This window comes from Suncus etruscus, chromosome 15, assembly GCF_024139225.1.
Source record: "Suncus etruscus isolate mSunEtr1 chromosome 15, mSunEtr1.pri.cur, whole genome shotgun sequence".
Lineage (NCBI taxonomy): Eukaryota > Metazoa > Chordata > Mammalia > Eulipotyphla > Soricidae > Suncus > Suncus etruscus.
This window is the reverse complement of record NC_064862.1, coordinates 79,326,441-79,354,354: the sequence shown is the minus strand read 5'-3', so window position 1 is coordinate 79,354,354 and position 27,914 is coordinate 79,326,441. Positions and strand designations below refer to the sequence as shown.

Genomic DNA, 27,914 nt, shown 5'->3' with positions numbered 1-27,914 from the left:
CGTCCTAGGTCAGCCATTTGTGCCACTGCTCGAATCCCAGATAGCAGCATTTTTAACTTTATAGCCATTTTTATTTTCGTGGGATTAGTTGTTCCTGTTTCTTCCTCTTATTTGTTGTTATGTGTGTGACTGTGAGGACCATACTGTGTGTTTGGTGGTGTGTGCCTGTCTGACTCCACTTATGGGGGCTGTGTGACCTGTGTATTTGTCTGTGTATGCCTCAGCTACAGTCCTCTGAGTCCAGGGCACTTTCGGCAGTAAGAGTTGGGAGTCACCCACAAGTGTATCATCTACCATGGTCTTGACTTGGTCTCAGATTTTCTTTTTTTTTTTTCTTCTTTTTTTTTTATTTTTGTGTTTTTTGGGTCACACCCAGCAGTGCTCAGGGGTTATTCCTGGCTCCAGGCTCAGAAATTGCTCCTGGCAGGCATTGGGGGACCATATGGGACGCCGGGATTTGAACCGATGACCTCCTGCATGAAAGGCAAACACCTTACCTCCATGCTATCTCTTCGGCCCCTGGTCTCAGATTTTCAACAACAGGTTGAGTCATGTTACTACTCAGGCTTTTTTTTTTTTTCTTTTTGAGTGTATGTGTGTGTGTTTTGGCCAAGGAACGTTTGAGTCATTCCAAAGATTTCTAGATGTTCTTCGAAAAAAAATGTTTTAAGACTAATGTGTGCTTCTTTTAGAGAAAAGTGAGTGTAAAGATGGCTCCTAAGGGCCAGAGCGATAGCACAGCTGGGAGGGCATATGCTTTGCATGTGGCTGGCTTGGGTTTGATCCCCAGCATCCCATATATTCTGAATCTGCTAGGAGTGATTCCCGTGTGCAGAGCCAGGAGTAACCCCTGAGCACTGCTAGGTGTGCCCCCAAAACAAACACAAAAAAAGAGGGCTCCTAGGAGTTTCTGGTTTTTTTTTTTGTTTGTTTGTTTTTTTTGCGGGGGGTGGGTGGTGGGTGGAGTGGGGGGGCTGGGCCATACCCTGGGCTGTTCAGGTCTCACCTCTGGGTTATAAAATGAAAAAGAATTCATTTGAGGGCCCAGAGAGATAGCACAGCGGCGTTTGCCTTGCAAGCAGCCGATCCAGGACCAAAGGTGGTTGGTTCGAATCCCGGTGTCCCATATGGTCCCCTGTCCCTGCCAGGAGCTATTTCTGAGCAGACAGCCAGGAGTAACCCCTGAGCACCTCCAGGTGTGGCCCAAAAACCAAAAAAAAAAAAAAAAAAAGAATTCATTTGGAGCTAGTGGTGGTGGTGGTGAAAGTATCTTTCAGAAGAGGGAGGACATTCTGATAGCTTCAAGGATGGAAAAATGCATTTGAGAGTCCCCAGGAGGGCTGAGGTGGGGTGTGCAAAGGAGACTGAGCTGGGGTCCCTGAGGGTTTGCATCTGAGCCCTGGGAACTCTGGGGTCCCTGTGGGCCTGCACTGCCAGATGCCATCAGGTCAGAGTTCTCCCTGCCTGTGTGTGAATCAGCAGTGAGCACAAGGGAAGGGAACATGAAACATCTTGGGTTCTGAGCTGCTTACCTGGAAAGTGGCTATGCCTAAGTTGTCAGATTCAAGGCCTGTTCACAGGAGAGTCATCAGAGCTCCAGAGCAGATTGCCAGGCCAGGGCCAATTAATTTTATTTGCTTGTTTGTTTTTTGGGCTACACCTGGCAGTGCTCAGGCATTACTCCTGGCTCTGTGCTCAGAAATTGCTCTTGGCTGGGGCAGGAGAGATAGCACAGGTAGGGCGTTAGCCTTGCATGCAGAAGGATGGTGGTTCAAATTCCAGCATCCCATATGCTCCCCGCCTTCTCCCCCTCTCCCCCCCCCCCCCGCCAGCCTGCTGGGGGCAATTTCTGAGTGCAGAGCCAGGAGTAGCCCCTGAGCGCTGCTGGGTGAGACCCAAAAACCAAAAAAAAAAAAAAAAGAAGAAGAAGAAGAAGAAAGGAAGGAAGGAAGGAAATGAATAAATAAACAAACAAACAAGTAAATAAATAAATTGCTCCTGGCTGGCTCAGGGGACCTTATGGGATGCCAGGGATTGAACCCGGATCCATCCAGGGTTCACCTCTTGCAAAGCATATGCCCTACCACTGTTCAAACACTCTGGCCCCTGGGGCCAATTCTTTATTTTAGTTTTTGAGCTACACCCAGTGGCTCTCAGGGATTATTCTTTGGCTCTGTGCTCAGGAATCACTCCTGGGGGTGCTCGGGGGATTCTATGAGATGTCATTGATGGAACCCGGGTTGACCGCATGCGAGGGCATCCTCCCCACTGTACTCTCACTCTGGCTCCAGAGAGTAAAAGCTTGAAGGAAGTGGAGAAGCCTCTCACGCCAGCTGGGTCTGGGTCGGTTTCTGAACTTACTCTGGGCTGGGTTCTGCTGGGCAGCTGTGAGTAAGGAGGTCTGACCCCACCTCTAACTTACACACTCTCCCCCCCTGCAGGATGCTCTGAGCTCTCTGGGATCCTATCATGGACTTTTCTCGGCTGCATCTGTACACGCCACCGCTGTGTGTGCCTGAGAATACTGGCTACACTTATGCCCTCAGGTGAGCGACGCACAAGAGCCGGCGTGTTCGGAGAGGCCAGCTTCACACCCACTCTTCCTGGAACTGTAGGCCTATGTGCTAGATTTTCTTGATGATGGTGATGAGTCCTATGACTTATTTACACCCACCCAGGCCACATGCTCTGGAGGTTGTGAGTGAGTCCAGGCTCTGGGTGTGGCAGGGGCGTGGCACTGTTGACAGACATGGCAGAACTGTAAGATCCTAAGGGCGGAAGGTCTGACCTGTTGTCAGAAGAATTTCTTGTTCCTCTTAACATTCCAACTGGACCTCAAAGCTGCTCCTGAGCCCTGGACTGGTTATGCCTGGAGAAAGGGTGGCTCTGGGCCCCTGGGTGGTTTTGCCGAAGGTTTTGCCTGGACAGTGGCCTGGGGAGCTCTGTTTCCTTAAAGAAGGTGGATTTTGGGGTTGGAGAAATAGCATGAAGGTAGGGCATTTGCCTTGCATGCAGAAGGACTATGGTTCGAATCCCAGTATCCCATAAGGTCTCCCGAGCTTGCCAAGGAGCGATTTCTGAGCGTAGAGCCAGGAGTAACCCCTAACCCCTCAGTGCTGCTGGCTGCTGGGTGTGACCCAAAAAAACCAAAACAAACAAAAAAGGTAGATTTCCAGGGCCTCCTAGAGATACCCTTTCTGAAAAGGGGACGATAGGCCGAGGAAGTGTGGGATCTAATGGGAAACATGCAGTTGAAACCTTGAGAAAAATGGGAAACATTTTAAGAAAAATATTTGAGGGTTGGAGTGATAGCACAATGGGGAGGTTATTTGCCTTGCATGTGGCTGACACGGGTTTGATCCCCAGCATACCATAGGGTCCCCTGAGCCTGTCAAGAGTAATTTCTGAGCTCAGGGCCAGGAGTAACCCCTGAGCGCTGCTGGATGTGTCCCCCCAAAAACAAAAAAAATATGTACTTGAAGGTGTTGGGGACCACACTTGACAGTGCTTAGGACTTACTCCTGGCTTTGTGCTCAGGGATCACTCTGGTGGCTTAGGGGATCATTTGGGGTACTGGGATCAGACCTGCTTTTGCTGTGTGCAAAGCAGGCAGCCTACTTGCTGTGGTGTCCTCTGGCTCCTTAATAAAAGTAAGTACTGACGCCCAGAGCAAAAACAAAGTGGTAGGGTGTTTGGCATGCAGCCAACCTGAGAGGGAACTGGGTTCAATTCCATGCATCTCATATTGTCCCTCGAGCCTGCCAGGGGCAAATTTTTTGTTTGTTCTTTTGGGCCACACCCGGTGACACTCAGGGGTTACTCCTGGCTATGCGCTCCTGGCTTGGGGAACCATATGGGATGCCAGAGGGATGGAACCCCGGTCCATTCTAGGCTAGCTCGGGCAAGGCAGACGCCTTACCACTTGCGCCACCGCTCTGGCCCCTAGGGGCAATTTCTGAGTGCAGACCCAGGAGTAACCTTTGTGTACCACAGGGTGTGGCCCAAAACAAAAGTAAGTATTTTTGTTTTGTTTTTTGGGCCACAGCCTCGTGCAGGCAGGTGCCCTCCTTGCTGTCCTGTCTCTCTGGCCCCTTAAAAAAATGTCTTGAGGGCCGGGAAGGTGGCGCTAGAGGTAAGGTGTCTGCCTTGCAAGTGCTAGCATAGGACGGACCGCGGTTCGATCCCCCGGTGTCCCATATGGTCCCCCCAAGCCAGGGGCAATTTCTGAGCATATAGCCAGGAGTAATCCCTGAGCGTCAAACGGGTATGGCCCAAAAACCAAAAAAAAAAAAAAAAATGTCTTGAGTTTATCAGTCAGCTCTTGTCCTGGTGGGCCTGGCAGGCTTGGGGGTCATGTAAGGCCCCAATGGAATCTCAGGCTTGCAGGCCCACTCCGGGTGTTTGGGGTGTGGGTGGTGCTGCACTTAGTTCCGTGAGCACTGCCGACTCCTCCACTTGCCTCAAAACTAGAGCGGGGTCTATCCTGAGTGTCGCCGTGTGGGTGGCGCTGTTGGCCATCCCTCCTGTGCTGCTGACCGTGGGTGAGGCTGAGCCCTGTGTTGGGTGGGGGATAGGACAGGAACAATGTCGGGGGAACACTGGAGGCTCCTTTCACACTCTCATTTCCTTCCAGCTCCAGTTACTCTTCAGAAGCACTGGACTTTGAGACAGAGCACAAGTTGGACCCTGTGTTTGATTCTCCGAGAATGTCACGCCGGAGCTTGCGACTCGTCACCACGACGTATGGCACAGAGGACAGCTCAGCTGGAGCTGCCCAGATCCGCTCAGGCAGTGTGGCTGCCCTCAAGGACAGGACTGTCAGGTAGATCATCCACTATATCCTGTTCCCTTCTCAGTGGTCATGAAGCTGAACACACACTGTCGTCCGCTTCCAGCTGCTTTTTCCTGGCAGTCACATGTGGGTGAATAAGCTGAGGTGGGCACCAAAAGCCACATGGGCACAGCAGAGTGAGGCTGAGAGGTCTGGATAGGTGCTGAGAGAGACAAGGCACAGGCAGAGAGGGACAGATGCCAGATGGTGTCACTCACCTGTGGTCTCTCAAAAGTCCAGAGTGACACTTGATGGGGAATTAGCCCCGGGTCTGGAGAATCGACTTGAGGGGACCAGGCTGGGACAATGAGACCCACAGAAAGGAACACCAGGGCACTTTGGTGGCCCTGATGGAGAGACTGCACCAAAGCTTCACCTGTGAGGGGCCAAAGCAATAGCATAGTGAGTGTTAGCCTTGCACACGGCTGACCCAGGTTCCATCTCCAACATATTGTTTGAGCCCTGAGGACCGCCAGCAGTAATTCTTCAGTGCAGACCCAGAAGGAACCCCTGAGTACTTCTAGACATGGTTCCCAAACTAGAAAATTCCTCAAATCAAAAAACCCACATCCCACTGCTGCCACATGTCAACAGCCCAGCTTCATGACTTCAAAAGAGATGCAAACCATGCCACTATGATTCACAGACTCACAGATAGATCAGTCTTGGTGCTAAAAATTCTGGGTTCCCCTTGGTTTGTTTTTTTGGTTTTCATTTTTGGGTCATACCCGGCAGCGCTCAGGGGCCACTTTGGCTCTACGCTCAGAAATCGCTCCTGGCAAGCTCAGGGGAACCATATGGGATGCCGGGATTGGAACCACCGTCCTTCTGCATGCAAGGCAAACTCCTGACCTCTATGTTATCTCTCCGGCCCCTGGGTTCCCCTTGGGAGGGCACAGTATGAGTCCCTGCCCAGGTGGAGCCCCCCATAGTTGCTTCATGAACACTCCACAACCACCATGCACATCATCAAATGGCCCGGCGTCACTGCTCCATGACGAATGTCTACAGAGGTGCCAGCAGGAAATCCCTGGTGCATGGGTTTCTAAACCTAGTCTCTGGGGGTCTTCTCAGAGTGGGGCCAGGAAGCCCCCATCCCCACCCCTTGTACTGCTGGAGTCCCTGGCAGCCATACCCACATGCCACAGCTACCAGATAGGCTTCCCCAGTCACACAGCCCCATAGCTTCTTTTCAGAGGAGAGGTAGGCCAAGCTGCTGGTGTTTCTCAGTCCTGGTTTACAGATTTTTTTTCCAGTACTCTTTTTTTGTTTTTTGGACCACACTCGTTTGACACTCAGGGGTTACTCCTGGCTATGCGCTCAGAAATCACCCCTGGCTTGGGGGGACCATATGGGACGCCGGGGGATCAAACCTCCGTCCGTCCTACGCTAGCGCTTGCAAGGCTTACCTTACCTTACCTCTAGCGCCACCTTCCCAGCCCCTAAAGAATCTTTTCTTGGGCCCGGAGAGATAGCACAGCTGCGTTTGCCTTCCAAGCAGCTGATTCAGGACCAAAGGTGGTTGGTTCGAATCCCGGTGTCCCATATAGTCCCCCGTGCCTGCCAGGAGCTATTTCTGAGCAGACAGCCAGGAGTAACCCCTGAGCAACGCTGGGTGTGGCCCAAAAACCAAAAAAAAAAAAAAAAAAAAAGAATCTTTTCTTCCAATACTCTTTTTTTTTTTTTTTGCGGAGTCACACCCGGCAGTGTTCAGGGGTTACTCCTGACTCTGTGCTCAGAAATCGCCCCTGGCAGGCTCGGGGGACCATATGGGGATGCCAAGATTCAAACCACCATCCATCTGCATGGTCTACAGATCTTGCAGCTCCCATAGTGTGGCATGTACACGGCCACATGGACACCTCCACACTCCATGGTCTGACAGCTCAGTAGGGGCACAGCAAACTAGCCTTTAACCCAACTAAGCTTAGGACACAAAAACAACAACACAGAAGGCTCAACTGGCAGCATACTGCTTAGTCAGCCCTCAGACAGTGGCTTTAATGACATTTGAGATCTGACCATTTTCACAAATTTTCACTGATTAAATAGAAAAAAAGGGGAAAACCAAAATGCCATTTATCTCAGTGGTTGGTCAAGGACTTGTTACATGAGGCTTTGGGTTCAGTTAGGGCACTATCAAAAGAAAGCACATAAACGGGTCTGGAGTGATAGCGCAGTGATGGCGTTGGCCTTGCACGTGGCCAATCCAGAACCAACCTGAACTTACCTCTAAGCCTGTCAGGAGTGATTTCTGGGCACAGAGCCAGGTGTAACCCTTGAGCGCCTCCAAGTATGGCCCAAAAACCCAGAATCAAACAAATAAGCACAATTTGTTCATTGAGCCGATAATGAGAAGTAGAGTTTAGTTTTATTTTTGTTTTTTGTTTTGGTTTTGGTTTTTGGGTCACACCCGGCAGCGCTCAGGGGTTACTTCTGGCTCTGCGCTCAGAAATCGCTGAGTCTCTAGAAAAAAATCTTTATATGGGTTTCTCACTTCTTTCAGAACCTCCAGGCAGCGCCGCAATGTGGCCAAGTCTACCAGCAGCATGAGCCACGTGTCTAGCAAAGCCACAACTTCAGCCGCCAGTCGGGCTGATACCACTGAGCTGCAGACTGACGCCAGCCTGCGGCATCCCGTGCTGGATGAGTCTCTGATCCGTGAGCAGACCAAAGTGGCCCACTTCTGGGGTGAGTCTGCAGAGGGCAGGAGCAGATCATCAGAGCTACTGGGGGAAGGGGGCTTTGTGTCCCCATCTCAGGGCTTTGTCAAACCCTCTGTCCTGTGGCTACAGGCCTGGGATATGTCTCCAGCAGGAGCTTTGGGGCTGCTGTGGAGACCTGGTCAGAGCAGAATTAGGCCTGCTGTGTTCTGGTTCCTTTTGTCAAGGCTTATCCAATTAACTCCAGAGCTCTCTAAGTAACAGCACAGGAGAACATCAGTATGGGTGGCAACACTGAAATGGGACTGGCTGGTGGGGTCTGAGCTTTGTTGGCCCAGGCACAGTTCTGAGCTCATGGCCTTTGTGGGAGTATCTGGTGATATCTCTGCATATCTGGAAAAATCTTGATTTAGTTTGTGTTGGGGAGGACAGAGTACTCAGCACTTGCTCCTCGCCCTGCACTCAGGGAATTACTCCTGGTGGTGCCAGGGATTGACCCAGTGTTGTTTGTGTCCAAGTCCAGTGCCCCAAGAGCATTTCAGGGACCAGGTTCTGTCCTTGCTGTTGTTGGGGGACAGGCAGGGCTTCACCTGTGTGTGGTCTGGCTCTGCCCTGTGGTGATGGTGTAAGGTGGCTGCTTCTGGGCTCAATGGGATGCGTGTGTCTTCCAGGGCTGGATGAGGATGGAGATGTTCAAGGGGACACCCAAGGTGAGTGACTGCACTGTGCCATGTCATCTGTGCCACCTGACCCCCTCCCCAACCTGGTGTGTGGAGATGTGTGTGGAGACACTGAGCGCTGTTCTCTTTTACCCCGGAATCCCAGGTGGAGGTGGCGCTGTCCTACAGGGCAACGGTGACGTGAGCGCACAGGCAGTCGCCACATCCAGCAATGGCTACACATGCCAGGACTGCCGACTTCTAGGGGCACACCGGGAGTCACTGAGCACCCTTGCCCTGCACCACAGCCCTGGCCCTACTACCCACATCTACTCCAGGGACCGCAGTCAGAAACGTGAGTCCCTTTCCCCTATGTGCTGGGGGGTGTCCCTTTTTAGACATTCTTGGGCTGAAATCACAGTCCTTTGCAAACCTAAGACACCATACCATTGGCTTCAGTCTCCCCAAGGTTACCTGTACCCAGAAGTGTCAGATTCTGCAAGACCAGGGACCCCTCAATTTCGTGGTGGGTGGTTCTGGGGGATAGCAGTTCCTGAGGCCTCTGGAGCAGGTTGGGGCAGGGGTGGGCAAGAATGGGCACTGGACCTGGTCAGGCTGAGGTTTGGTGTCCCTGCTCCCACTTAGAGGCTCACAGTGCTGAGTTGGCACTTTTGGAGCTTTCCTGTGTGCTCTCTGCATCAGACCATGTTTCCTAGGGTGCTCAGGAAGTGGGTGTGCCTGGTGGCATCAGGTTCCACCATACCTGGTGTTGTCCACGCCCTGAGACTTTGAGAACACTTGGAATGAACATTGATTTTTCTGGCTTTGATGGACTCTCATGTCTTTCCTGGGGTCACGTGGGGTCAAGCTTTCCCTCTCCAGCTTCCCTCGAGACTTCAGGGTCCAGAGGCTGCCCCACTGTGAGGGTCACCTAAGTTGGCTTCCACACAATAGCAAAGAAGAAAAAGAACCTTTTCATGATCTCACGAAGCAGTGCCATACTCCCTGGATCCCTGGGATGCTGTATAGAGCCTTTGAGTGCTTGTGTTAGGTGTTTCTGTTTGCTGCTTCCTCAGAGAGGGGACCCCGTTTGTGCCTGGGGTACTGAGTGATCTTTCCTACGAAGGGGAGTTAGGAAGTCTGGTGCGAATGAACATGGCAAAGGTGGCCCAGCCAAGTAGGGCAGGGCAGCAGAGCACTGTCTCATCCAGGCCCCTCTTTCCTCCGAAGAATTCCCAGTGCTCGTGATGGCTGAGAGCTCAGTCCTGCACACTGAGCCTGTCTCAGGTTTGAGAGGAGTAAGGGGATTCTGATGTCCTCTGCTGCCTCTACTGAACCTCTGAGATGGGAGTGATAGTATATCAGGGAGGGCGTTTGCCTTGTATGTGCTGACCTGGGTTCGCTTCCCAGTATCCATATGGCCCCCTGAGCCTGCCAGGAGTGACCCTTAAGTGTCACCAGGTGTAGCTCCAACCCTCCAACAAACAAACAAAAATTTAGCCTCTGACTTCGTAGGTCTGGGAGTGGGCAGGGCCAGACATCTGTGGGCATGTGGGGCCAGGACTTAGAGTGGAGGTAGGTATTTGCTAGCGTCCTTGCTCCTGAGGTGCTGTGGTCTGATGGCTGCTGAGGGCATTCCTGATGGGGACAACACCTACAGGAGACATTCAGCATCAAGGACAGGGTATCCCATCATCCCCACCTGCTGCTGCTGGCCGAGACAGCCCTTCTGGAGGGTGCTCAGAGGTTTCCTGAGGTGTACTGAGGCCTTATTCCATTCCATTCCAGGTCATTGTTTTCCTTTTTTTTTTTTTTCTTTGTGGTTTTTGAACCATAGCCGGTGATGCTCAGGGGTTACTCCTGGCTATGCGCTCAGGCTTGGGGGACCAGATGGGATGCCAGGGGATCAAACCGCGGCCCGTCCTAGGCTAGCATGCCCAAGGCAAACGCCTTATGCCCTGCACCACTGCTCTAGCTCTATTCATTCCAGGTCTTTTGCTGTTCTTTTTTTTTGTTTTTGGGCCACACCCAGCGTTGCTCAGGGGTTACTCCTGGCTGTCTGCTCAGAAATAGCTCCTGGCAGGCACAGGGGACCATATGGGACACCGGGATTCGAACCAACCACCTTTGGTCCTGGATTGGCTGCTTGCAAGGCAAACGCCGCTATGCTGTCTCTCCGGGCTTTCTTTTACTGTTCTTTAGAGAGGATCCAAATGGTGTTCTGGGGGCCCAGGGAGAGTGGGTTCAGGGTATGTGGTATGGGTGTGTGGTATGGGGGTGTATAACCAGGGTCAACCACACTCAAGGCAAACTCTTTACTCCTGGACTCTCTCCTGCCTCCCACCATTGTTTAATTCTTTTTTTGTTTGTTTGTTTTTTGTTTGTTTGTTTGTTTTGGTTTTTGGGCCACACTCAGCCGTGCTCAGGGGTTACTCCTGGCTATCTGCTCAGAAATAGTTCCTGGCAGGCACAGGGAACCATTTGGGACACCTCGATTTGAACCAACCACCTTAGGTCCTTGATTGGCTGCTTGCAAGGCAAACGCCGCTGTGCTATCTCTCCGGCCCCCCCCCCCTTTTTTTTATTGTTTAATTCTTGTAGCATTTTGCTACTTGCATGGAATTTAATAAAAAGGGGGATATTTTATTGATTTTGATTATTAGTAAAACCAATTGAGTTTCACAGCCTCTGGCATTTACCACAGGGGAAGCAGAGCACAGGATCCAAGGGCCTTAGAGCCAGATCCCCAGGTGGTTCTGTATTGAACTAACCATACCAGGGTCACCTTATCTTTTTTTGTGTGCTATTAAGATAAAATGAGGGGCCAGAGTGATAGCATATATATGCTATATGATAACATAAATATATGTGTGTATGTATGTATGTATGTTTGTATGTATGTATGTATAAAATGAGAGGCCGGAAGGATAGCACAGGGTGCAGGGTATTTGCCTTGAGCACTGCTGACCTCGGCTCACTCCCTGGCACCCCATGTGATCTCCCGAACCCCACCCAGGTGACCCCTGAGCACAAAGCCCTGCGCACCACTGTGTGTGTGTGTGTGTGTGTGTGTTCCATAAACTAAATGACCAAAATGACATGAATGTCACTGATTAAAAACATTGGCTCTGTTTTCCCCAGTTGAGTCCCCTATGTGTGTCAGTGGCCAGGTTGGCCCTACAGGCCTTTGTCCACTCACCCAAGGGGCAGGGCTACCCACCTTCATCTCCCCTCCATTTACTGGTAGAGATTTTCTACATATCTCTGTCCCAGCATCACTGACACCCACAGGATGTTGATGTTGAGCATCCAGGCCTCGGCAGGCAGTGAGGGAAGCCAGTTGCAGACACTGTCAGTCAGCAACAGCTTCCCGTTCCAGGATAGGCCGTGGCGGCTCCTGCCAGTGCTGCTCTCATCTGCAGGCCAGGGCCATTGTGGCCACTCAGCTCCACTCTGGCCAGGGAGTAACTGCAAGGTCTCTCGCTAGGCGGCGTGTCTTTCTACGCAGACAGGACTTTGTGGCTGGCCAAGTGCACCTCAGCGTCTCTCTCAGCGTTCTTAGCTCAGCTCTTTCACGTGATTTTAACGAAGCTCAGTGGTGAATCAGAAAATTACAAATTGAAAAGCTCTGAATCAAAAGCTCATGAATCAGAAAGCTATAAATCACAAAGCCATGAATCCAAAGGTATTTTCACTGTCTTCCTCCTGCTCCCACCAGCTGATGCTTTCAAGGTGGAGAAGCTGCAGCCTTCTTTCCTTCTTTCTATCCATCCATCCTTCCGGCAGGGCTGCCGCTTTGGCTGTCTGTCTTCTTGGCCTTGGTGCGGTCTCTTCACGGGTCTTTAAGGAGTGTGCGCACGTCTTAATGTCTCTGTACCTCGTTTTCTCAACGCCGTGTGTGTTAAGTCATCTGCAAGACACTGTCAATGAAGACCTCAGTCCGCTTCTGGCCCTTCCTACCTCTATCGCAGTTGGGTCAGGCGGGCCACCCTTCCTGCTCTCCCTTGCTTCCCTGCTGTGCCTGCCATTCTTGGCCTTCATTGGCAAGTCCTCCCTGCCTTGCTGAACCCCTTCTGTGTGTTGCAGTGTCTTCAAGCCACTATGTGGAAACCAGTGTGGATGCTCTTGCGGGAGAGCATGGCCACCTCGGTGTGTCAGCAGCGTTGTGGGGTAAGTGGGTCCTCCTAGTACCACAGTGTTTTCAGTGTTGTGTGTTTTGTTGTTGTGTTGTGCTTTTATTGTGTTTTGTGTGATGCATTATGTTGTGTTCTCTGGCATGTATTGTATATGTATTGCATGTGTGGTATTTTCTTTTTTTTGTTTTTGTTTTTTGCTTTTTGGGCCACACCCAGTGACACTCGGGTTATTCCTGGCTATGTGCTCAGAAATCGCTCCTGGCTTGGGGGATGGGACACAGGGGGATCGAACTTCGGTTCGTCCTAGGCTAGCAAGAGCAAGGTGGCCACCTTACGGCTTGTGCCACCGTTCCAGCCCCATGATAGAATTCCTTAACCTTTTCAGCTTTGTAGCTAGGGCATAGCTGGCGAGGACATCCATGATTCGTTCTGAGTGTCCCACTAACTGCCTGTCGCCCCTCCACAGGTGATGGCCATGCAGGGGAGATGCACACAGACGTCCTCGCCTCATCTTCAGGGTCCAGATGGGGAACAGGCACTCTGCGGCACATGTGGACCTACGCAGGTGCTCCACATACCCTTCTCTCTTACTTTCTTCATGTTTCTCACACTTGTATCTGGAAGCCACAGTTGAGTTTGGAAAACTGAAAAGGGGATGCTCCAAGTTTCAGTCAGGGGTGTCCTCCTGCTGTTGCCTCTGTCTGGTGCACAAACTGAGCAGGACGCCAGTTTGTGTGAGGTGAAGGAGAGGTCCTGAGGATGCTGGCACTGCTCTGGCCCCTTCCTGCCCCCAGTGTAGGTGACATTGAGCCTCCATTGGTTTCAAGTTGTCACCTGGGTGCTCTACTCTCAGGTATCATTCCTCACGGTGCTCGGCCTTATGGTATGCTGAGGAATCAAACCCAGGTTAATTGCGCACAAGGCAAATGCCTCCTTGCTGTGTCATCTCTTTGGCCTCCTTGCTGTGTCATCTCTTTGGCCTCCTTGCTGTGTCATCTCTTTGGCCCCTGGAAGCTGCTGGAGGTGCCTTTTTTTTTTTTTTTTCACTGAAATTGGCAGATTCACTGCTCAGTCGTAAATGTGGGACAGTGAAAAAGAAAAAAAAAGTATCCTTTTAGGCCATGTCTGCCTGGAGCCAGGACATGTTTCTTCCAGCTGCTTCTGCCTCTTCACAGTGCTGCTGCTGAAAATCCAGAAATACTTTTTCACAGGAGATTATTAATGGGACAATTTTTTTGGTGTGGGGGGGTCACATCCAGCAGTGCTCAGGGGTTATTCCTTGCTCTATGCTCAGAAATTGCTCCTGGCAGGCTCGGGAGACTATATGGAATGCTGGGATTCGAACCAATGACCTCCTGCATGAAAGGCAAACGCCTTACCTCTGTGCTCTCTCTCTGGCCCCCGGAACAATTTTTGTTTTGGCATGGAGTGATGGTCTCTTCTGAAGCATGTTGACTGCTGCTGTCTGAAATTTTTTTTTGTTTTGTTTTGTTTTGTTTTGGGGCCACACCCGGCGGTGCTCAGGGCTTACTCCTGGCTGTCTGCTCAGAAATAGCTCCTGGCAGGCACGGGGACACCGGAATTCGAACCAACCACCTTTGGTCCTGGATCCGATGCTTGCAAGGCAAACGCCGCTGTGCTATCTCTCCTGCTGTCTGAAATTTTATTGTCTTTCAAGTATTGCATCTTCCCTCCCAAAGTAAACTCAGCTGACCCCATCATAAAGTGAAGTGAAGTGGTGAAGTGAAGCGTGAAGTGGTGGCATCATCAGCCCTTGTACAGTCTATTATTACAGTTTTGGATTGAGTTCCTGCCGCACAGGGAAAGGCACATTGCCTAGTAGGGCTCACAGCTGCGTTCTGAGCTCGTGTGAATATGGCATTCACAGGTTTCTGTACTTACATGGACATGATAGGTTTTGGGTTTATGTATTTATTTATTTATTTATTTTTCTTTTGTGGTTTTTGGGTCACACCTGGCAGTGCTCAGGGGTTCCTCCTGGCTCCATGCTCAGAAATTGTTCCTGGCAGGCACAGGGTACCATATGGGACACCGGGATTTAAACCGATGACCTTCTGCATGAAATGCCTTATCTCCATGCTATCTCTCCGGCCCCTCTTTTTTTATTTGTGAGTTACATCCAGTGGTGTTCAAGGTTGTTCCTGGCTCTGTGCTCAGAAATTACTTTTAGCAGACTTGGGGAACCATATGGAATGCCGGGAGTTGAACTTGGGTCGGCCTCATAGAAGGCTTAATTCTCTACCCACTGTGCTCTCTCTCTGGTCCCAGGTTTTGGGTTTTTGTGTTGTGGGTGTGGATTTCTGTGCTTGTGTGGATGTGAGAATTTACATGTTTCTGAGATGTGGATGTGACAGTTCACAGGTTTCTAACTCCTGTGGACATGGCAGCTCACAGTTTCTCAGTGCATGAGGCAGTTGCTTGGCAGAGCTTCCATGTGCTGGGGCTGGGCATTGCACATTTGGTTGGACACCTCTGCCGAGCCACCAGCATCTCGCCCACTGTAGGCCATGTCTCAGTCCAGACGAGCAGGGTGGCCACTGTGGGCTGGGTGTTGTCGAGGAGCCACTGGTGGTGCTGTTGCAGGTGCTGATGGCTCCAGGTGCTTCCTATCCTTCCAGGGTTGCATTGGCGAGGCTCCTGGGTCAGACCAAGGAACCCTGCAGATGTAGCTAACCAGACCCGGACAAGCCCACTGTGATCGCACTGTTCTTGCTGGCTTGCATGCTGACACACGGTGTTCTTTGGGCTCCTGGCTGTGTGTTTTGGACTCTAGGCTTCAGGCTCTAGGCTTCAGGTTCCACATTCTATACTCTGGATTTCATGCTTTGTTCTTTGGACTCTGGATTCTATGCTCCAAGTTTTGTGTTCCGAACCCTAGACTTTAGGTTCTGGGCTCTTGGCTCTGGGCTCTATGCTTTGGGCTTCATACTCTGTGCTCCAGGCTCCAGGTCCCACACTATACTCTGGGTTCTGTGCCTTGTTCTCTGGTCTCTGGGCTCTGCTCTGTGGGCACTGTACCCTGGCCTTCAGTGGCCATGGGGCCCTAATGTGCAAGCCCAGGGTGGGTTTCCCTCTGTTGTATGTGTGGTCACCAGCAGCTATCCCTGTCCCAACCCCCATGGCTGCTCCAGCCTGTGCTCTGTTGCACACAATGCCTGCAGCCTAGTCTTGAACCTGCTGTTCTTATCTCCTAGGGAAGGCCGCCTCAGGGCTCTTCTGGTGGCTGGGGATCGGCTGGTATCGGCTGGTGACTTTGGTCTCGTGGCTGAATGTGTTTCTTCTGACCAGGTAAGAGCTGGCACCATCAGCCCAATGTTGTGGCACTGCTTGTTGCCAACAGGGTCTGGCCTGTGGCCATTAGACATGGTGCCCTGTGGCTCACATCTCACATCTCACCCTCCACGAAGCTCAGTGCCTCCCAGCCCTGTGAGGGCAGAGACACAGGTGCTCCTCTGAGGGAGCAGGGTGCAGGGGCCCGGCTATTTGCTCTATTGCAGCCCTGTTCCTATCCCTGTTCCCACTGTGACACCTGTACTGATAGCCCCGGCCCAGGGACTGCACTAGCATGTCAACCTGTCTAGGAAATGCATATCATCACCACACTGGCTCTTGTCAGAGTGGATAGGTGCTATAGGGCAGGGAGACAGCTCAGAGGGAGGCCTGGTCTGTTCCTCAGGACTCAGCCCTGGACTGCACTCAGGCACACGTGGCTCTTACATGCAGATACGCACACCCCAAACACCATACACATAGACACGTGCACATTCCCCCACAGTGCCCTGCAACTAAACACACAGATTCACACACAGATCTCCTACCCTACCTACTCACCACACACAGAGTGTGCCCCCAAGGCACATGGACATACCCCTGCGGGACATTTCTTGCCCAGAATTCCTGATCGCTGCTGCACCAGCCTCCACTTTCCTGAATTGACTCTTTTTCTTCTTTCTGTTCTAGGTGCCTTCGAAGCCTTTGCAAATTTTTCCTCTTTCTCATCCCACTCTTGCTTTTACTCGGTAAGTGACCTGGGCCCAACACCCCCAATTGCCTGGTATGCACGCATGAGCCTGGCCCATGTGTGTGCAGGTGCTGAGTGAAGCATGTGTGGCTGCATCTTAATATGACTTCCATGTTCCCCTTCAGCCTCAGGCTTTTTCCTGTGGGACCGGAGTGACCTCCTGTCCTTCTTGCCTGTGTTGAACTGGACGGGCATGCTCAGAGCACAGAGGACAGATGAACCCAGGACGACACTGGCCCCCGACCCTGCTCGGCAGATTCTATGGCCAGAGGTAGGCAGGCATGCCTGGAGCTGAAGGCTCAGTCACCAGACATATCTGGGCTCAGGATCACCACTGGTGTGTGCCTCCTGGGGGCCAAATGGGAGTGGGCACACCCCACCCTTTTGTAATTGCAAATAGGGTTCATGGTCTGAGCCAGGACAGGGCACAGTGACGAAGCATGTGCTTTGCACAAGATCCAGGTAACCCACACACAGCACCTTACAGCCATGGAGGCCTCTGTATCACTGGACCCTAGCGCTGACCTTTCTAGACAGGTGATCAGGTGATCTGTGGTATTGGGCCCAGACCCCTGAGCACTGCGTGGGGGCCTCCCTCTCCCACAGAATAAAACCCAAATGGAAAGAAGCAAGTCAATTCTCAAATTTTGAGAACAGAACCTGAAGAAATTTGGTTTGGTGTAAAGCAGGGCTTAGGCTGTCTGCTAGAGTGTGTTCACATCAGCACATCCCCACAAGGCCTCATGGATCTTCTCTATGCAAGCCTCCGACCTTCTCCCATGCAGGGTGATGGCATGCTTTCTCCCGGGCGCTGGGTGAGTGACGTAGAGAGGCAGGTGACATCTCTATCTGGACAATGTCGCAACCATGAGGAGAAGCTCCAAGAGCTGACAGCTTTGCTGCAGCAGCTACACACACGGGTGGACCGAATCAATGTCAATGACGCCGACACGCTGGCCTTGGTGCGGGAAGTGGTTGGACAGCACCTGAAGGAAATCGGCACCCTCGGGCCCTCAGGCACCCAGGTAACATCCCAGGCCACCTGAATGCCAGGCCTGGCCTCACCCTTGGTTCTGGGAACAACACACGGGGCCAAATGTCTCCAGGTACATTCCTGCACCCACTACTGGGCTGAGCGCAACACCTCTAAGGAGCCTGTGGGGCTGGCAGGGGCCAGGCGGAAGGGCGGCTGGCCACAGCCAAGAGCAGGTGAAAGGGGACAGACAGTTTAGGGAGCCTCGTCCTTTCTCCATGCACTGATCTTGTTTCAGCGGCAGGTGGTTTCTGAATGCTGGCTCCTGTCTCGATCCGGACTCTCTACCATCATCACTGCCAGGGGTCATGGCTCATCGGGAAGGTCACACTCACCACTGAGGTCACACCACTCAAGGTCACACTCATGATTAAAGGACACCACTGAAGGTCTTATTGCTTAAGAGCACTCTACTGAAAGTGACATGCACCACTGAAGTCACGCCTCTAAAGGTCACACTCACCACTCAAGGTCAGACTCGCCATTCAGTCACACCATTTGAAGATGCACCCCTAAAGGTCACATTCATCACTGAGGGTCACACTACTCAAGTACACACCACTGGAGGTCACTCTTACCACTTGAAGACACACCATGAAGGTCACGTCACAATCACCACTGAAGGTGGTGATACCACTGACATTACAGCCCTCACCCCATTGCTCTGACATGTTTTTCATCCAAATGTAGGTGCTATTGGACGACTCGTGTTTGTGATTTTGTCGTGAGGCATAGCTAACAGAAACTCTATCTACCAAGGACACTTTATTGGGATGTGTAGAGCTTAGACCTGGGTCTTGGCTCTACCTGGGCACTCAGGGCTTGAGCCCAGAGCTAATTGTGGTTACAGCTTCCTGCTCTATTCGAGGACACCTTTTCCTGGTGTCTGGCTCTGCGCTCACTGTAGCCTTGCTTCCCTCTGTCCTCTCCAAGGGCGACGTGGCAGCCTCCCAGCAGAGCCAGGAACTGCGTATCTCAAACCTGGAGGATCTTCTCCGGAAACTTACAGAGAGATCTGAGGTACATGCCCTCAGCCCGGCGGCAGGACCCTAACAGCACATCTCATGGTGGTCAGGGCACCCTCAGCCAGCCACAAGGTCCAGCACTGTTGGGGTTGGGATGCCTAGAGCCTGTTTCTCACTCACATATCCCTTGGCTGTCCTGTCCCCTTCTGCATGGCTCACTGGTCCTCGATGCTGTTGAAGGGAGGTGAGCTCATATGAGCTGGGAGATACCAGGGCTTTGGAAGGTAGAGCCTGGCTCCCTGGCAACCCCAGGACACCTGACCTGGCTGGCCTGATCTTCTTTCTCCTCTAGCAGTCTATAACGAAGGCCTTGGTCTTAGGGCTTCACACGTGCAGGGTCACTACTCTGCTCTAAGCACCACCTCAGCTCGGGCTTTTCCTAGGGGAAGATGAAAGTGGGATCTCAGGGCCTGAGCAGTGGTGCAAGCGATAGGGCGTCTGTCTGCCTTGCATGCGCTAACCTAGGATGGACCACAGGACGGACCGAGGTTCAATCCCCCAGCATCCCATATGGTCCCCTAAGCCAGGAGCAATTTGTGAGTGCATAACCAGATGTAATCCCTGAGCATCACCTGGTGTGGCCCAAAACTAAAAATAGAAAAAAGAAAGGGGGATATCATGGATAGTTGTAGAGTCTTGGGGTTGCTGGCAGAGCAGGGGCCAAAGATGTCTCTGTGGTCCTGGTATGGAACTTTCACCTGGGGACCTGGCTAGGCCGGGCTCCTCAGTGCAGGAGGGATCCCGGGCACTGGGACTCACTCAAGGAAGCCTAGTTTATGAGTGTCCCCTGCCCTGGTCTATCCCACTCCTACCCTGTGGCCTTTCCCTGGCAGTGAGAGCAGCCTTTGCCTTTCACTGCTTTCAAGCCCATAGCCCTGAGCTTGCTCAGAGCTGACAGTTCCGTCCCATTCTCAGTATGGGGGCAGGTCCCCAATGACAGCCATTCCTATGACTGCCTATCTGTTCGTCCACCTAACTGCTCCTGTGCAGTCTGTCAGCCCTTTGGACGTGTTGTCTTCTAAAAGTTTACTTTGAGGAAATAAACCAGCAGCTCTTGCTTGCCAGCCAGCAGGCAGGTCTGAACTTAGAGCAGAAAGGAAAAGTCCCAGATGCATAGATGCTGTTCCGGATGCAAGTCAGTGTTGGTCACTGAGATCTGTCCCCTCCCCCTAGCAGTCAGTGACAGTGTATGTCTTTTCTTGTACCTTTCAGGCCATTGAGAAGGAGCTGGAAGAGACCAAGTTGAGGACCATCAGGTAAGATGGTTTCCTATCATCAGCACTGGCTGGGGCAGGAACCATAGCACAGCAGAATGGGGATGCACATAGCTGACCCAGCACACAGCCAAACCATATGGGATGCCAGAGATCAAACCCAGGTTTGACCCAAGTGCAAGGCGAACGCCCCATTTACAGGCTTAGTTTTGAGAGAAGTTGTTCACCCACCACCCAGGGAAGCTCCGTAATGTCATTTTGCTAAATAGCCACTCAGCAGGGAAATGTGTGAGATGCTGGGCCCTGCTTCAGAAGTGGCTGTAAAGTCCCACTCCTGCCACTAGCTTGGACCCTGTCCTGTTCCCGAGCGACCCTTGAGTCATTCTTTGCCTTTTCTTCTTGACCCCCTCCCCATGAATTTCCAGAGGGATCGAGGAGGACCAGAGCCTGCTTTCCACAGTGCAGCGCCTAGAGCTGGAGCTGGGTCAGCTCAGAGCACAGCTGGCAGGCTGGGAGCACTGGCGGAGCAGCTGTGAGAAGGGAGACAACATCCAGGAGCGTGTGAGTGATGCTTTCTTGGGTATAGGAGCACGGGCACATGGGCACCTCGTTTAGGCTTCACTCTGCTGAAATGTGGAATACACGGACCCCTCTTTCCACCAGAAGTCCTCCCTCTGGTGCTGACACCCTGATCGTCAGGGCTGTGAGCACTCATCACCCTGATCCTTAGGGAGCATTCATTACCTCGATCCTTAGAGCTGTGAGCATTATCACCCTAACCCTTAGGGCTCGGAGACTCTGCACCCCTAGTCTTAGGGCTGTGAGCACTATTACCTGATCCATAGGGAGCACTCATGTCTGATGTGTCTACACTGGGTGCTCTGAGGAGGACATGTGTGCCCACTGTTCCCTGCTTTCCAGTGTGGAGCAGGAGAGAGTCTGCCCTGATTTCTGTGTGTGGGAGTGATCCTCCAGCTCAGATGCAGCAGCTTTCATCTGGGAGATGGTTGGAGACAAAGAGCTGCTTCACCATCTGTCCGAGTCCAGAGACTCAATCTTTGCCTTTGGGCCCATGTGCCCTCCTGCTCCCAGTCCCTTCAGTGGCTACACTGGCAGATTCTGGATGGTTCTTGAATGTGCTTGAAGGGAAGACAGGCATGGAGAGGCTGGATTCCACTTAGTGCTAAGATATTTCCTGTCTCACCTCATGGGCAGGTGGAGAGCAGATGTGATCTGTTGAGCAGTGAGATCACACACTGATTTCTGATGGTCTTACCAGGTCGATGCCCAAGTCAGAGAAACAGTGAAGCTCCTGTTTTCCGGCGACTGGCACGACGGCTCTCTTGAGTGGCTCCTGCACAAGTTCTCTTCCGAGTTCGTGACCAGGGAGGACCTACAGGTGGTGCTCCGGGACCTGGAGCTGAAGATCCTAAAGAACATCAGCCACCACATTTCTGTGACCAGACAGGCTCCCACCCCCGAGATGGTGGCACCTGCTATTCGGGACGCAGGGCTCCCTGGAATCACAGAGGCGGTGAGCAGGTTGGGGGATGGAGCATGTGCAGAATACTGTGTAGCTTTGCTCCCTCTGGAGAGAGCTCCCTTCCCTCGTTCCCTGGCTCCTCCCAAGATCCTACACACTGAGCTGGTGCAGACCTTGCTTTCCTTTCATTTCCCCAGACCCTCTTGTTCCCTCATTGGCACTAGGGGGCTTAGCCGCACACTTCCTGGGCTTCCTGACCATTCCCAGCTGACAGGTTCTGGCAGGTTTGGTGCAAGACCATATGCCGTGGGGCACTGCTGGAATACAATCCCCCCACCCCCCATGCCTCCTACTTACAAAAAACACACTTGGAATGCTCCCTCTCTGTGGGTGTGGCCTATCCAATCCAGGCCTATCCTTTTCTCCCACTCTGCATGCTGTCTCCCTGGCCCTGTGGTAGTCACAGCTGCCCCACTCTATGCCCCTAATTCCGGGGTTCACTCTCTGAGCCATGGGTGCCTCTCCAGGAAGCACACGCTATCGTCAGCAACGCTCTGAAGCTCTACTCGCAGGACAAGACTGGCATGGTGGACTTCGCCCTGGAGTCTGGGGGTGAGCCTGGAGGGCACCACAGGGGTTCACTAGTGCTTGCCTACTGGTCAGCAGGCCGCACATGGGGAACCGGACCTTTGTCCAGGAGCTGTGTGGGACGGCACAGGCCAGGCTCGAGGCCGACCCCATTGGGCGCAGTTTGGGTGCAAGGGACACTGGGTGAAGGCATAGCATTCAGGCCGTCTAAACCCAAGTCTGCCTGCAGGGGGCAGCATCTTGAGTACGCGCTGCTCAGAGACCTATGAGACCAAGACTGCTCTCATCAGCCTTTTCGGCATCCCCCTGTGGTACTACTCGCAGTCCCCTCGAGTCGTCATCCAGGTACGTATGTGTCTCAGTGCCAGGCTGTCTTTGGGATTTTTTTTTTTTTTTTTTTTTTTTTTTTGGTTTTTGGGCCACACCCGTTTGACGCTCATGGGTTACTCCTGGCTATGTGCTCAGAAATCGCCCCTGGCTTGGGGGGACCATATGGGACGCCGGGGGATCGAACCGTGGTCCTTCCTTGGCTAGCGCTTGCAAGGCAGACACCTTACCTCCAGCGCCACCTACCCGGCCCCTGTCTTTGGGATTTTGATATGGGAGTGAGGTGCCCTGTTCGAGGTGTGTGGAGAGTGGTCATGAGTGAGGAAGGACAGTCACCCACAATGAAGAGACACACTGTTCAGGGGACTCCACATGCAGAGGCGTTCTTGGGCCAAGCTAAAGGCTGCAAACTTGACTTTCTGCCCCAGAGGTAACTCTGATAAGGAACCAGAGGCCTCTTTAAAGTGCTCTGGCACTTCTGCCACAGACTCAAGAGACAAAGGTGGGGGCCTGGGTTCCAGGAACCCACAGTGGCAACTCTGCCCCCCCCCTCCATCCTCATCCCTCAGCCCTAGAAGACACTATGCACTGAAGCTGGAACCTCTCTGGTCCCTCTGCAAGTGGGAGGCATATTCTGTGGGTTTAAAAGCCACGTACATTTGTTTTTTGTTTGTTTGTTTGTTTTTTCCTGAAGGGTGTGTGTCTCAACCATTTTTATAGAAAGTCTGTTTTGTTTTTTTTTTTCTTTTTTGGTTTTTGGGTTACACCTAGCAGTGCTCAGGGGTTACTCCTGGCTCTACACTCAGAAATCACTCCTGGCAGTCTTGGGGGAACATATGAGATGCTGGGGTTGAAACCACCATCCTTTTGCATGCAAGGCAAACGCCTTACCTCTCCATGCTATCTCTCTGGCCCCAAATCTGCTTTTCTCTTTTTTTTCCTTGGTTTTTCGGGCCACACCCATTTGATGCTCAGGGGTTACTCCTGGCTAAGCGCTCAGAAATTGCCCCTGGCTTGGGGGAACCGTATGAGACACTGGGGGATCGAACCGTGGTCCTGATCCTTGGCTAGCGCTTGCAAGGCAGACACCTTACCTCTAGCGCCACCTTGCCGGCCCCGAAATCTGGTTTTCTTAACTCATTCATTCTATCAAGGGAAATAGTAGTCCTTTGGGAGTTTCAGTTGCAGATACTTTTGTCTGGTTTGTCTTTTGAGTTTATTTGTGACTTTTTGGTTTTTGGGTCACACCTGGCAGCACTCGGGCCACTCCTGGCTCTATGCTCAGAAATCGCCCCTGGCAGGCACAGGGGACTATATGGGATGTCCGGATTCGAACCACCGACCTTCTGCATGAAAGGCAAACGCCTTACCTCCATGCTATCTCTCTGACCCCAGAAATAGTTTTAATAGAAATAAATTTACGGATTTATATGGTGGGAGAGACAGATATGTAGTCGGGAATATGGGCTGCCCCAGAGTAGAAAAAGCTCCCTTTTCCTCCTCTTCTCCTGTTGATGCTTCTTTAAACGTGACTGAGCCTCAGAGCCAGAGCTCTAAGGGTTAGTGGGAAGGACTCTTGCTTTTTGTACACACCCTACAGGAGTTCGATTCCTGGCATCCCTTATGGTTCCCTCCTGGGCACAACCATGACTGACTTCTGAGTGTAGAGCCAAAAACAACAACAAACAAACAAACACAAAAAAACAAAACCCAGGAAAATGACTGAGAGCTCTTTGAGACTGTTGGTTTTCTGCTGCCTCCCTAGCCGGACATATACCCAGGAAACTGCTGGGCATTCAAAGGCTCCCAGGGGTATCTAGTAGTGAGGCTGTCAATGACCATCTACCCAACCACCTTCACCCTGGAGCACATCCCGAAGACGCTGTCACCCACGGGTAACATCACCAGTGCCCCCAAGGACTTCGCTGTCTACGTAAGTGCCAAGCCAAGGGCGCTCACAGGATGGATCCTCCCCATGGTTCTGAAACATGGCTGCACCTCAGCTCCACATACAGTGGTGCTCAGATGCTACTCCTGTCTCAGTGCTTGGGAACCATATGGTGCTGGGGCTGAAACTTTGCCTCCAGCGCTTTGAGACTCTTCCCAGGCCTCCTGCTGTCAATCTTCTTCTTTTTTTTTATTTTTGGTTTTTGGTTACAGCTAGCAACTTTCAGGGATTACTCCTGGCTTTGAGCCTAGACATCACTCGTGGCAAGCTCAAGGGACCATGTGGGATGCCAGGGATTGAACCCAGGTCCATTCTGAGTCGGCTGCGTGCAGGGCACATGCCCTATCGCTGTGATATTGCTCCAGCCCATCCTGCTATTAATCTTAATTTTGTATTAAGTATTTTTTTTTTTGGCCACACCCGGCGGTACTCAGGGGTTACTCCTGGCTGTCTGCTCAGAAATAGCTCCTGGCAGGCACGGGGGACCATATGGGACACCGGGATTTGAACCAACCACCTTTGGTCCTGGATTGGCTGCTTGCAGGGCAAACGCCACTGTGCTATCTCTTCGGGCCCTAAGTATTTTGTTATATTTTTCCCTTAATTTTTCTCACCATATCTTTGTGTTCAGAAAGACCTTGCCTTTTATGAACTAAATGTTCAGTTTCCCCTCTATTTCCTCTTAGAACCTGCTTTTTGTTGTTGTTGTTGTTGTTTGTTTGGGGCCACATCTGGTGGTGCTCAGGACTTACTCCTGGCTCTTCATTCAAGGACCTGGTGGGACCTGTGGGGACCATATGTGATTCCTGGGATTGAACTCAGGTCACCAAAGTGCAGGACAAGTGCCCTCCCCGCTGTTTTTTTTTTTTTTTTTTTTTGGTTTTTGGGCCACACCCGGCGATGCTCAGGGGTTACTCCTGGCTGTCTGCTCAGAACTAGCTCCTGGCAGGCACGGGGGACCATATGGGACACCGGGATTCGAACCAATCACCTGGATCTGCTGCTTGCAAGGCAAATACTGCTGTGTTATCTCTCCGGGCCCTCCCACTGTTTTTTTTCTTAGTGCCTGGATCTTGCCTTCTTTTCTATGAGTAATCACCAGACATACTGTGGCCTTTTCTGACCCTATGCCCTGGGACAGGTTCCTGAATGTGTCCCCCCAACCTGCTCTATCTGGAACTATCCATTTCAGCACCTGGGCCCCTGCTCCACCTTCTCCCGAAATCCCCTCTCTTCTGGCTTCCCTTAATTTTCCAGGCTCCTCTGTGGTTAGTATCATCCCCTGCAGTCAGTGAACAGTGACTTCTTTGACATTGAGTCTGCCCTCCACCTGGGCTTCCCTTCCCAAGCTCTGTCTTGTGTGGTATGGTCGTGATTTGTGCATAAGCCCTTTTCAGGCTGAGTTGCTGATTCGCTGAACGTTCTGTTGCAGGGGTTGGAGAACGAATACCAGGAGGAAGGGTTGCTGCTGGGGCGGTTCATGTACGACCAGGATGGGGAGTCCCTGCAGATGTTCCACGTGCTGGTAAGGAGCGCCCTATCCCTAGGCCTTCTCCCAGCTACAGGAGAGGGTCTTCACAATCCTGTGCAGTGCAGGGTTCAGGGCCATGGACGAGGCACTGGCTCCACAGGCCTCTTTCTCTGAAGAGCCCTTTTCTGGCTCCGGACCCCTTTGAGCTGATTTCTGCTTCAGACTCTCCCAGCAGCTTAGTTCTGGCTGAGTTCTTAGTGAGAATCTGACTTCCAAGCCTGTTCACTACTCCGGATCTGAAGCTGGGAAAGAAAAAAGTGTGTGTGTGTGTGTGTGTGTGTGTGTGTGTGTGTGTGTGTGTGTGTGACTTTTTCCTTTTCTATTTTAGACAGTACCGGAGAGAGCTTTCCAAATAGTGGAACTTCAGATTTCTTCAAACTGGGGCCATCCTGAATACACGTGTCTTTATCGGTTCCGCGTTCATGGAGAACCTATCAAGTAAAGCCGCTCCTCGTTGTTGTACATTTTGTATATATATGGGACAGCTGGAAACACTGGAACCCTCCGTGGATAGGGGCTTGTAGAGTAACAGGATAAGCGTCGCTCCACTCAGGGGTCCTGGCTGCCAGCACTCATGGGGGGTGGGGATGTTGTGCCCAACACCGGCTTGCTGACCGCCTGTCCACATTCCTCTTGCTGCTTGATTGAGACCTCGTGGAATATGGATGTGTCCACAAGACACTGGCTGGTTCAGGATCGGGGTTTGAACATGAAACGCTACACTTGTATTTTACTGACAGCTAGAACAAAGCAAATGAAGGAAGGAAAGTTGACCATACTCCTGACGCTTTACTAGATAGCCTTTCAAGGATCCTTGTAAAGGACTTATGGGGGGGCACTGACTTTTCATCTATCAAACCTAATATCTACATATCATTCAGGGAGCAAATAGTGTCGCCAAATGTGGGAGTTGTCCTTCAGGACTGGGCTTTCCTTTCCTCAGCACTAATACTGAGTACTCCATGTCACCAGATGGGGAATCACTGACAAGTCCAGGCTTTGTTCATTCCTGCTTCTGAGAATGGCTTTCCTAGTACATGGTGGGGGGAGCCTTGTGACATGGTATAGTGAGGGTGGTGTGTGATTGAAAGGGCTGGTCTGGCTTTCAACAGGCTTGTTCCTGGGCTTCTCAGGGCTCCATGTTGTACACCCCAGTGCTTCCTCACACCCCTCGGGAGAAACAGGAACCAAGAAATCTGGTCTTGGATATCTTCAGGTTTCTGTTCGCATTTTGCTGAAAAGCAAACACTAATATACTTAAGATGCTCACGAATGTTTTCCAGTTTATCCTCAGAGGTTGTCCAGGGAGGCAGGTTCACGATTTGCCGCTTTCTGATTGTAACTTTGTCATAGCAGCACTTTCTGCCGGCTCGTTGGGGTTTGCAGTTTGACTGGCTGTCACCATTCTCACTCCATTCTCCCCCGAGGCCCTTTTTGGTTATATTTAATACTTAGACTCTTTTATTGAGCAGACTTTATAAATGAGATATCTGTCAGGCACTTAAAAGTGTTACAGATGTTTACCTTAAAGATTATTTAAGTTTTTTTCTGGGTTGAGTTTTTGGATGTTCCATAAATGTTGTATTTTCAGAAAGAGCGGCAGTGATGGTGCTGACTGGTTTTCTGAAGAGTTTTATGTCTATTGCACAACAGTCCTCAAATATACAAACACAGAACACAAAGTAGCTAGCGTCTTTTTCACTCTAGAATTGGAACTAATGTCTATGCAGCGAAGTTGAATAAATGTCTAGAGATATTTCATATTTACAGGATAAAAGTATAAATAAAATTTCCTATATAAAACCAAATTTTGGTGTTAGGGTGGAAATATTTTGAATATTTATTTTTAAAGATAGGACTTTGTGCAATGTATTTTTGTAAATGTTTTTTCAGAATATTTTGTCTTTGGTAGTGCTTACATTTTTGCTGCTGCCAAATTGATAAGATGCTTATTGAAATGTTTAAATAGTTTTAATTTTTAAAAGTGCATGTGAGATTTTAAATGAATAATAAAGTCTATCTTTTTTTCCCCCGTTTTCTTGGTTTCTGCCCAAAGGAGTGTGGGAGAGGGGCCGTGGATGGGGGGTCGGTGGGGTGGAGGGAGAGATGATTCCCCGTGGATGGTGGTTGACCACTAGGTCCTGAGTGTGAGAGGAGAGAGGAGAGGGAGGGAGGAGTGGTGGACTACTGGATCCTGGAAGCTGAGTGTTTCTGACAAGCCCTAGAAGGATGTGGGTGTTCTTCCTCCAGGAGCCAACTTTCGGCCCACTGGATCCTGGGAGCTGAGTCCAGCTGACAAGCCCAGGAAGGTTGGGTGGGGCCCAGCTGTGGAGGGTTGCAGGGCTACATCTGCTGAGTCTCAGGATGGACCCGCAGAGCTGACCAGACAGGCTAGTCCCTGACCCTCCTGTCCTGTCTCTGTGCCACCCTGGCT

General features: G+C 51.5%; 1 protein-coding gene across 2 annotated transcripts; it reads left to right on the top strand.

The window, feature by feature from the left end:
• The first annotated feature begins 2,437 nt into the window (after positions 1–2,437).
• SUN1 (Sad1 and UNC84 domain containing 1) lies at positions 2,438–27,509 on the top strand. Of its 2 annotated transcripts, XM_049788575.1 has the most exons (21): positions 2,438–2,546; positions 4,634–4,822; positions 7,338–7,522; positions 8,166–8,204; positions 8,320–8,508; positions 11,641–11,838; positions 12,240–12,323; positions 12,756–12,854; positions 15,505–15,598; positions 16,271–16,329; positions 16,457–16,602; positions 17,117–17,356; positions 18,298–18,384; positions 19,602–19,645; positions 20,029–20,164; positions 20,883–21,137; positions 21,614–21,698; positions 21,904–22,019; positions 23,767–23,934; positions 25,382–25,474; positions 25,809–27,509. In XM_049788575.1, the coding sequence occupies exons 1-21, from the start codon at positions 2,470–2,472 to the stop codon at positions 25,920–25,922; spliced, it is 2,697 nt and encodes an 898-aa protein (XP_049644532.1). In that variant the 5' UTR covers positions 2,438–2,469; the 3' UTR covers positions 25,923–27,509. The 2 variants fall into 2 exon arrangements, with proteins under 2 accessions (XP_049644532.1, XP_049644533.1); XM_049788576.1 differs by lacking the exon at positions 11,641–11,838 and having other exon boundaries at positions 2,444–2,546.
• The last annotated feature ends 405 nt before the right edge of the window (positions 27,510–27,914 follow it).